The sequence below is a fragment of the Colletotrichum chrysophilum genome, assembly GCF_026319265.1.
Source record: "Colletotrichum chrysophilum strain AFK26 chromosome Unknown scaffold_56, whole genome shotgun sequence".
Lineage (NCBI taxonomy): Eukaryota > Fungi > Ascomycota > Sordariomycetes > Glomerellales > Glomerellaceae > Colletotrichum > Colletotrichum chrysophilum.
In genome coordinates this window covers 192,769-203,227 of record NW_026517343.1, presented here as the reverse complement: position 1 = coordinate 203,227, position 10,459 = coordinate 192,769, and the positions used below count along the sequence as shown (strand labels likewise).

Here is a 10,459-nt window from a genome sequence, read left to right as displayed (position 1 = left end):
GACTACATTACGTTGTGTTGCATGCGTTGGATGAATGTGAGCAAAGCCAGCGCCGAAGGCTGTTACATGCCATTGAGGAATTGGCCCAATGTGATTCAATCAAGATCCTTGTGACCAGCCGCTCGCATCTACCGGATACCGAGGACTTTTTGGCATGTCATCCTCAGATTCGAATTCAGGCGCACGATGGCGACCTCACAGTGTACATGCAACACTTGATTAGCGAGAAGGATGAATACGGTATTATTGACGAAGAGTTTGCGAACCATATCATGAAGCATATGATTGCTAGGGCGAATGGAACGTGAGTTGAGGCCTCTCCTAATGTGTGAGACTGGTAATAATGAGTTCTCGAAGGTTTCTTCCTGTCGTCCTGCAATTGGAGACAGTTCTTCGAAATACAACCAGAGGCCACATGGAAGATGCTCTGGTCTCAATCTCGGACGATCTGGCGACTGTGTTGAAAGAGACAATGGCTCGAATTGATCGCCTCCCCGAAGATCACCGCCTCCTCGCAAAGCGGGTTCTGAGCTGGCTCGTGTATGCCAAAGCTGGCCTGACATCTGAGGAGTTGGGAGATGCGCTTTCAGTATCAGAATCGGTTAAAATGGGATACGCTTCCTGGAGCACTAGATACAGGCCTCCGTCCAAAATGATTGGTAACTGCTGCCAGGGCCTGGTCGTACTTGAGCCGGTCACAAATCGCCTCAGTTTTGCGCACTACGCGGTCCAAGAATACCTGGAGAGACATGCCGAAGAACTGTTTCCTGGTGCCAAAGAAGACATTTCATCAACCTGCCTACTGTATCTTCTGTACGAGGACTTTGATTCAGGCCCATGCAGCCGCAAGGAGGACGTTTATAAGCGAGTCACCAAGTACCCCTTTGTGCGTTACGCAGCACGATACTGGGGAAAGCATGTCGCACTCACTGAACAGCATCCTGCGGTTAGTGAGCTACTATCGAGGTTTTTGGAGCAAAGAACATCTACTGCTGCTGCTTGTCAAGTAATGCAATACGATCGGGGATTCAAGGATCAATATTGGGACCCGGATGAGTGCCTCAGTGTCACACCATTGCACATCGCTAGTAGATACGGGTTGAGACAGACACTTCAGAAGCTTCTCAAAACCGGTCACATCAAGGACATCAATCTTCGCACGGCCAAGGTCAATTCAACTCCGGTAATCCTTGCAGCCTCCGAGGCTGACCCGGAGACTCTTGGCCTCTTGCTGGATAGTGGTGCAGACCCGACTATTCATAATTGGTACGGTGATGCACTACAATGCGCCTGTGAGGCGGGAGAGTCGCAGAACGTGCGGCAATTGGTCAAATTCGGCATGGTACCCAACGCCTACCCGTCAAGGCAACGCCCTCCCGTCATGTGCACTCTAGATCGCGACAGTGTCGATACTTTTCGAACTCTTGTAGAGCTGACTGGGGGGCCCACTGACAGGCAACTCGAGCTTTATCTCAAAATCAGACCCTGATATTCTACCACTTCTGGTCGCACACGCTGTCGAAAGTAGTGCATATGCCATTGTGAAGTGGCTGTTGGAGAACAAACAGCACTATCACCGTGTTGAATGGCTCATGCGGCCCGACTATTACAACTATTCGTCTGAAACAGAGTACCAGTTCGACTTGAACGCGCCATTTCTGGATCGCCCCGCCTTGCATCAAGCGATTCTTCAAGGGGATGTTGAAATGGTTCGTCTTCTTGTATCTTGTGGCGCAAGCCCGTGTGCGAAAGATTTGAACGGCAAAACAGCACTCAGCTACGCAGCCGAGTCTGGCATCGGCGCTCTCGCCAACATACTCAGACTAGACCTGCATAGTAGTGATTGCGACAGGAGCCAGAAATCTGGTAAGAAGAGTAGAATACATTTCCGCCGTTACTGTTGAGATCCCCAGGCATGAAAGTAGCATTAGTCTCGTACTTTCAGCCATAGGGTTTAGGCTTCATCGTGGAATAGATCGGATTATTCAAGTGACAATGGGAAAGGAAACTCTGGAATGAGGAATGCTGATGAGCAAAATATACTGTTCCATATTGTCAGAATAATGGGTAGACTGAAATTGTCCAGATTCATAGTCTCTGAAGCACCCCGGAGACCACTACAGTCCAGTCTCAATCACACGATTCTTGGCTATGGATTATTCCCATGCCCGACCTGCTTCTTCCCTAGGAGTTCTTGGCGCTTTCAATGCACAATGCGAGTGGTTGTTTAACCGTAACAAGCTTTACGCCTCAAACCAGACGTCGCCCAAGATCAACCGTAGTTTCTGATAGCAGCTCCATGGCGATGGCTCTCCATGAGTCTGCCTGCAGCGATAGCCCGTCGGTGGCACTGAAGACTACGTTTTGAGGATCTGTGTTCGAGTAAACAGGCCACTCAACCTCTACAGTTGAGACTGGACATTCGTGTCAGTTGAGCTTGTCTATATGTGCCGGCTATCATGGCATGGAGATACTTACGTCGGTGATGATTCGGCGATTTAGTGACCGCAAACGAAATCCACATTTGGCTCATGATGGTAGCCAACTCTTCAAAACTTTGCTTGGCCTCTGGTGTAGTTGGAAACGGACTCGGCTCCCATCCAACCCCATCTTTATTTCCAAATACAAAGGCAATTTCCTGAGTGTGAGTTGCGCCTTTGATTTGCGGATCAAGGTTGGCTGTTGCTGTGTCAAAGAAGTAGCTGTAGCTTTTCAGGTTCTGGTCTGACCACATCTGGTTGGCATACCGCCGGCCTGCACCTAGCAAAAACTCACCCATCCAAAGTGTTGCTGCGCCATATTGGGAACCGTATTCTGGGCCTGGATTGGCAAGGACGGTGCCCAGACCCGCTTCTGACGGATGAGCCGACTCATTTTGGTAAGTTTTCAGCCATTCTTGCAGAACCGCGTCGGGGACGACGTGTTGACCAGCCGACTGCTTCATGAACTGAATGAAATCTTCGCTAGTCTCCAGAGGGCCCGATGCATTGACATTCAAAAACGAGGTGCCTTCATTTCTGTTGACACCAATGAGGAGCGGAACTTTGACAAACTTGCCGGTCCTCAATAGCCGAGAGTTGCGGTCCGGTAGGATCTCCCCGTCTATGGTGAAGTAAGGCTGAACTTGAATGCTGACGGCGTTGAGTGTAGCTGCGGGAACATATCGCAAGCAGTGCAGAGGCTTGGTCGAGTTCCCGCAGTTAGTCAAACTGAGTATCTTCTAAAAATCCTCCTCCCTCTTAGCACTATCAGGCAAAGCGTAAACAGAGAAGGGGCCACCGCTTTGGGCAATTGCTGCATGGAAAAGTCCATCGTCGCGGCCACCGTACGCGAGAAGGTAGAAGCCTATGGAGCCTGCACCTGCTGACTCGCCCATCAACGTGACTTTGTCTGGGTCCCCTCCGAAAGCCGCGACGTTGTCTTGTAGATACTGCAGCGCCTGGCGCTGGTCCTGCAGAAGTACGTTGGTAATGCCGTCCCTTTCTGCCAGTGATCCAGGGAGGAGCCCAAACACCCCTAGTCGGTAATTGAAACTTGCGAAAATGATTGGAGAGCCCATTTCCTGGGACTGTTGAACCAGGAATGATCCGTTGTACCTCGGGTCGCTAGCGCTACCCTCTGCCCAGGCACCACCGTGAATCCAGACCAAAACCGGCAGCTTGGTGTTGAGCCCTAGCCCTGCAGGCCTGATGATATTCAAGAAAAGACAGTCCTCACTCATCCTCGATGTTGATGGCTGACTGAAACCCTCCAGCCCAAGAGAATTTCCATAACAGCTCGCGCCGTACTCGGCTGCACCTCGGGATCCTTCCCAAGCATCGGATGGCAAGGCTCGCTGGAACATCAGGTCTCCCTCTGGCGCTTTCGCATACGGGATGCCCAGGAAAAAGTCTTGGTCGTAATGACTATTGTAACGACCGGTCAATGTTCCGTTGCGCACTTTGACATGGGGCTGATCGGAAAGTGGATGACAGGACGCCGGTAAGATAGCACCAGTTGCTAGGACGCTTACGATGAGCGTGTTGAGAAAAGCAATCATTTTGGTCAAAGGAAAGAAAATAAGTGGCGCGGCTAATGATGATACAGAACCTCTAGAACATACCTCTAGGTTGCCAGCTCAAGCTTTTATCGAAACCCTCTCCTACCCTAACATTGCGGTTTTGGTATCATGACCTCGCTTAAGCTCTTGGCATCAAGTAAACAGAGGAATCAGCGTACGGATCAACCAATTCCAGGCATCGAAGCACCCACTTCTGCAGCAATGGAGATATCGGCACTGGAAGATCTCCAAATGGAACGCCACTCGGACACCGAGAGGACTGCCGCTTCCGCCCCTTAGCCGAGAGTTACGAGCAGTGCATATCCATAATGCCACTCGCATCCTAGTTGCCTCTGTTATTCTACTGGACTGCTTTAATTAAGCAATGGAAATCGGGAACATAACGATCCAACCAGCGAGCCCGGCTGTGAGCTAACGCGAGGAAGTGTAAGGATCTGCGGGGCGGAGTTCTAGCCGGACACCGATGAGGATCTACCCCGGCTTTACGGATGCTAAGCGTAGCGGGCATTCTAGGCTTGCGCCATACGTTGAAATCAAGTCTGGATTGATGATGAAAGATGGCAAACTGTTTTATTATATCTACGCCAGGTTCAGCGGAATCATGAAGCAATACAGGTAACTTGACCTGAATGGTCGCTGTTGTGTCACTACAACAATACAGCTAGCTTGACATCAGGCGTTTGTTATGCAGGGATGACGCATTTTCCTGATCCCTGGTCTAGCATGGTTCTTCATTGTGGCAAGGTATCGGTCATCACCAGTTCTTGTATCTAGACGATATTATCTATGCGTGCACAGGCACCAGTCACGAGACTGGACCGTTGTATTCGGCTTGCAAACTGCGATGACAGTTAAGGCTCGCCGTTGCTTCAAATGGGTCTGAAGATGTATCCCGCGCAACCAAATCTGGCCTCAATCTACGTACAATCATCACACTTAAGAAGGCGCCGTCAAAGAAGAGAAAGCTTGAAGCGGGGCCTGTAAGCAGAAAGCCTCGTTCTTCCGAGTACCAACAAATTCGAGCAGACGGCAAACCTCTACACATAAGGATACACCGAAAACGAGTTGTTCTTTGAAATAGAAGAGACCCCTGTAGACTAACCTAGTAAGGGGACGAAGTTTGTGGACGGCACAGCTTGACTCGCTCAACCCACTACAGAAGCAATGGGACAAGAAAACCGAGAGGAAAGAACGGGTATTCCCCAGATTATACTTTCTCGGTAACCATTAAACCTACGTAGTCAGCAATATGTGTGCCTTCAACCAACCGGCTTGATCTCCTATGCGACGACGACAATCCGGGGAAGGAGACTCGAATGTCCGTCGAGCCCGCAGAGTGCCCAGGCCACGCAAAAGCCTCGAGCTGTATATGAACTTCTACGGCTTGCGCAATGGGTATAAAGGTTGCTTGATTGCACTGCAACACTCTATTTCTCTTCTCCTCATCATCTAGAAACCAGCCAGCTTACCTTCTATTCACGATATCAGCACTTTCCGTCGCCGACATCATGAAGTTCCTCTATTTTACCGCGCTCATCTTTTCCGGCCTCGCTCTGGCCGCGCCCAATGCCAATATGGAGAAGCGTCAGGGACTCGTAAGAAGACGTCCTTGAAAGTCGAGAACAAGTCAGTTGTACTGAGTAAGCTAACATTTCTAGTGTGATTCCTGTGCTCAAGCATGCTTGAGAGCTGGTGATAAGCCGACTTACGAAGAGTGCACCCGTGTTCCGGGCTGCGAATTCGTTTGCAACCCTTAAACTGGCACAGACACGTCATGAGTGTCAGATATGGTTCGGAATGAAGAAGAAGACGAGAGGAAGGAAAGCAGACGGTATTGATGGATTGTTGCCTGGGAGGTTAGATACTTACATTGTGGTTCGCCAATTTGGGACAATAGCTGCAAGGAGACTGGAAAGTAGGATTACTCTCGATTACGTCCCAGACCCGGATCGGGCTTTTCAATTGAAAATTGAAGCTTTTCTGTCACTGGATCTTGTAATTTGAATTTATTCATTCAAAACTAATTGCGAGCGCCATAATATTGGGTTTGTTAGCCTTCTCGGCACTCAGGGGCGTCCATATTGCCCGCGGAACGCGTGGGGGCGGATTGTTCGGAGGCGGAACTTCGCGAGTCGTATATCATTTCCAACTCCCCCTTTTCGCACATCGAGATTGCAAACCATTAGTTTTCACCTCTTGGGCTTTTCATAGTCGTCTTTGGAAGTGTAGACATGCTACCACTGTACTGGCTTGCCTCGCTGGCGCTGCCCATCGTTGTCGCTGTAGCTGAGGCCAACCATGACGGACAAGATGTCTATATCGTGGAGTTCATGGATCGGGTAAGCCGCCAAAATCTAGATGCTATGTCTCATCCGGCTGAACGACACTTAGATACCATCAACGGACCCGATCTTGGCCCTTGAACAGGGCTTAGCCGGCAGAGGGTTGTCTTGTAACCTTGCACCTCGACACATGTTCACTACTTCGCTGTTCTCGGGTGCCTCGTTTACAACTGACTGTGTCCACGACGTTTCTACCTCAGAGGCCTCTGTTTTAAGTGCCCTCCGTGCACTCGATATCGTGCAGAACGCTTGGCCAGCTGCATGGGATACGACGAAGGCTCGACATCAGAGACCAGCGGGCTCCCTAACCAAAGGTTCATCCCAGCAACCTCTTCGAACTTTGAAACGACAGTCATCAGATAACGGCACGATACCAGTAGTCTATCACGACCACGATGTACTCACAACTCACAATGATACGGGAGTCGACAAGCTTCATGCCGAAGGCATCGTCGGCTCAGGGGTACGCATCGCGGTGATCGACACGGGATTCGACCTCAAGGCGCCGGGCCTGGCCAAGACCCGCATTGCGTACAACTACAACTCTGCCGAGGACGCTTTCGACTTTGAAGGTGACAATTGCCTTGACTTCCTCCATGGCACGCATGTCCTGGGCATCATTGCTGCCGACAGCGACGAGCGCCGATTTGGCATTGTGGGCGTGGCGCCGAATTCAACGGTGGACCTGCATGGCCTAGATTCCTGTGACGGAACACGGCCTGGGAATTTGGATGATTTGATGGCGGCTGTCGTTTCGGCAGCCGAGAGAGGGGTGGATGTGATGATGATCGGGTTCAACATCAAGCTTGCTTTTCAGGAAGGTAATGCCACCTAGTGTGGCCACAGGTTCCGTTCTTGATGGCACATGCTAATACTTGATAGAACCGGTCGCCAGTCTGGTCAGTCGCGTAGTACGCAATGGCACCGCTGTAACGGTGGCGTCTTCGAACGATGGCCCCGGCCTCTTCACGGGAGCCTCACCCGCCAGTGGCGAGGGTGTAGCCGCGATTGGATCAACTGACAACTCGGCCACTCCGTACTACACATGGGGCGCGAATTGGACATCTGGCAGTGACCAAGGTGTCTTGCGCTTCGCCCCTTCTTTCCCATCCAACTTTGCCACCAACAACAACCTCACTCTCTGGATGCCCGCTGACCCCGAGAGCTTCCCCGACGGTTGCAACCCCGCCCCCAGCAACTGTGTCCCGCCGGCTGACCCCGCGAATACGGTGATGTTGATCGACGAGGACCACTGCTGGCTTGACCCCAAGAATGCCTCAGCACGCCTCGCCATCAGTCTGGGCGTGCCTTACGTCGTGAGGTATCAGTCCGCAAGCACCACGGTGGCGGACGGCATGCAGTGGGTTCCTTACTTTGCAGAGTTCTCCAGGCGGTACCAGGGCATTGCCAGAATCTCAAACGAGGATGGACAGTTTCTGAAGTCCCAGCTTGCCAAGGGCAGCGTTCACCTATCCTTCCCGAGCGACGTCTCGCAGGCTCAGGAAGATGTCACCTACGGGATCAACGACATCTCCGGAGGCCTGGTCTCCAGCTTCTCCAGTTGGGGTCCGACACCAGAAGGCCGGAGCTATCCCTCATTCGTGGCACCTGGCGAGAACATTCTGAGTACGTTCTTGCCCAAGTACGGAGGCCTTGCGGTAATCGGGGGCACGAGTATGTCCAACCCGTTTGCCGTTGGGGTCTTCGCATTGGTCAAGGAGAAGCATCCCGCCTACGACCCCAAACAGATTCTTTCAGTAGTGACGACAACTGCAAAGCCTGTCAAGTTCATCGATGGGAACAGAAAGTCTTTTGACTATCTAGCTCCGGTATTCAGCCAGGGGGGCGGGTTAGTTGATGCGTGGGGTGCGGCCCACGCCGTTTCGCTGGTCAATGTGTCTAGCCTGGACTTTAACGACACCCTTCACCGGCCCTCCTCTCTTGCATTCACTCTCAATAATACCGGAACCGAGACATTGTCTTATTCCCTGTCGCACTTAGGCGCAGCCTCAGGGTACATCCTCGATCAAGCCGATCCGTACTCACTCACGGAAGCAGAGGGGCACCCCGTTTATGCCGAAGTTGACATCACCCCCTCGTCTATTGAAATCCCACCAAGAAGCGAGGCCGTAGTCTCGGTCTCCATCAAAGCTAGCCCAGCTCTGCCAGATGCAGCAAAGCGAGGCACCTTCTTCGGAGGGTACATCCACATCCAGTCATCCGCCGCTGCAGGAACAAACCTCACAATTCCATACACCGGCTTCGGCACGCCGCTCGTCAACCTTCCAATGATCAATCCCAACGCATCGTATCTTGTCAGCGTCGACCCCGCTACTAACGTCGACAACCGCGTGGAGTCCGGCACAACGTTTGAGTGCTTCTACAACGGCAGCATCCCGAAGCCAGACTGGCCCGCCAGCTGTACGCCCGGGTTTCCGGGATTCAGAAAGACATTCGTCACGCAGAGCCGGAACTATTCGTACGATTTAGTGGATGCCGCCACGGGTGATGCTATCCTCCCGAGGACATTTGTGGGTACCGCGGAGAGGTACACGGAGCCTTCGGCATGGTGGGTCTGGGACGGGTCGGAGGAGGATCGGAAGTATATCCCGCCCGGCCGATACTTCTGGCGCGTCCGGGCGCTGAGATTGAGCGGGGATGCTGGTGATCAGAAGCACTGGGATGTGTGGGAGTCTGGGAACTGGACGTTGGGTTACGCTCCGGATAGCATCGGGCTGCCGATGGCTTCGCTTTGAGAGCACCAGTGAGATACCTTACCCTCCTCGTTAGCGTGACGGCGTCGGCTGACCTTTAACAGATATCAACACACAACCTCAGTCTGGTTTTCATATTTGGGTGTGGCTGCGAGAAGATTTTCAAAGTGTTTCAAAGGCTGTATTGAAGTACATATATGGCAGAAGGTCAGATTCGGGACCCCCAGCAGCTTATTATGCATGCCATTCCCTCACAATCGTGCGTCAAGCAACGGTTCCCTCGCGTCAGGTGATGTTCGCTTTGATCTAGCATCCGCAGAAGCAGCGCTGGTCACTATTTTACGACGCGGTTAGTATCATCTTTCCCCAGGCCGGTGCGGCAAATGACTTGTATCGCTCTTAGCCAGGTTAGGATTTTTCTTTCGACTTACCCAAAGGCAGAGAGGCCGCAGAAAGGGTTAGTGCAAGGAGCGGTGCAGAAGCTCCTGCAGTCGTTGGGGCTGCTGCATGTGGGCGCGACATTGCTCTGGGGCTCAGGGGCCGGGGCAGCAAGAGCCAGGGCGGCAAGCGAGAGGACGGAGATCAGAGAGAACTGCATATTGAAGGGTGTCTCGTTTAGATGTGTAAAGATTGGTACTAAGCGATTGTATAGTTGAATTCTGCTGATAGTAGTAGACGTTCTGTTCAGTTCTGATGCCATTTTGCCTCGCCATGTTGCAACCCTTTTATACCAACCTGTACACGCCTTGTCTTCGCGCCCGACAAGAGTCCATAGCCATGGTCTTGGGTTCGGTACATGAGACGATCTCAATTTGATTAAGGTAATTACGATGATTTATTTTTCCATCTTGGCATTTCTGCGCAGCTCCCCCCGGCAGGAACTTAGTTGCGATGACTCGTGCCCGTGGGGTCGATGCGAAGTTGACGCCCGCGGGTGTCTTCCATAGTAGCAGCATCTCCTAAATGGAGAACTCCTCGCCTACAGACGCGACGTTTAGAGACAGAATGCAGTGTAGAACTGTGCACAGGCGTCCTTCTATTGGACCTCTGGCTGCATACAGACGCCCAGCTCCCGAGGTGGGGGGAGTTACAAAGCTGAATCAGTCGTCCGACGTACTCCGCCGGCCAGTTTTTAGGGTTCCTAGCGGACTGCTCCGTGCAAATCGGTTCTCCCAAGGTCAGGATTGACCGCTTACTAAGACATATTAGGGGAGCTCGTAACCAGGGAATCCAAGATGTAATCATATCATCCGAACGGAGCCGTCTTTACATCGATCAATACCTGAACTCTAATCAAATTAAGGCCTTGGGAAAGATACGACATTTCCTTGAACCGGGAGACA

General features: G+C 51.9%; 2 protein-coding genes across 2 annotated transcripts; both read left to right on the top strand.

Moving 5' to 3' along the window:
* Positions 1-5,568: 5,568 nt before the first annotated feature.
* On the top strand, positions 5,569-5,817 carry COL26b_007134 (uncharacterized protein; the record flags this gene model as incomplete). Its single annotated transcript, XM_053179936.1, has 2 exons — positions 5,569-5,655; positions 5,719-5,817. The coding sequence occupies 2 exons, from the start codon at positions 5,569-5,571 to the stop codon at positions 5,815-5,817; spliced, it is 186 nt and encodes a 61-aa protein (XP_053036144.1).
* A 474-nt stretch (positions 5,818-6,291) lies between these two features.
* COL26b_007133 (uncharacterized protein) lies at positions 6,292-9,158 on the top strand (the record flags this gene model as incomplete). Its single annotated transcript, XM_053179935.1, has 3 exons — positions 6,292-6,399; positions 6,755-7,223; positions 7,285-9,158. 3 exons carry the CDS (start codon positions 6,292-6,294, stop codon positions 9,156-9,158), a joined length of 2,451 nt encoding a protein of 816 aa, XP_053036143.1.
* Positions 9,159-10,459: the final 1,301 nt, after the last annotated feature.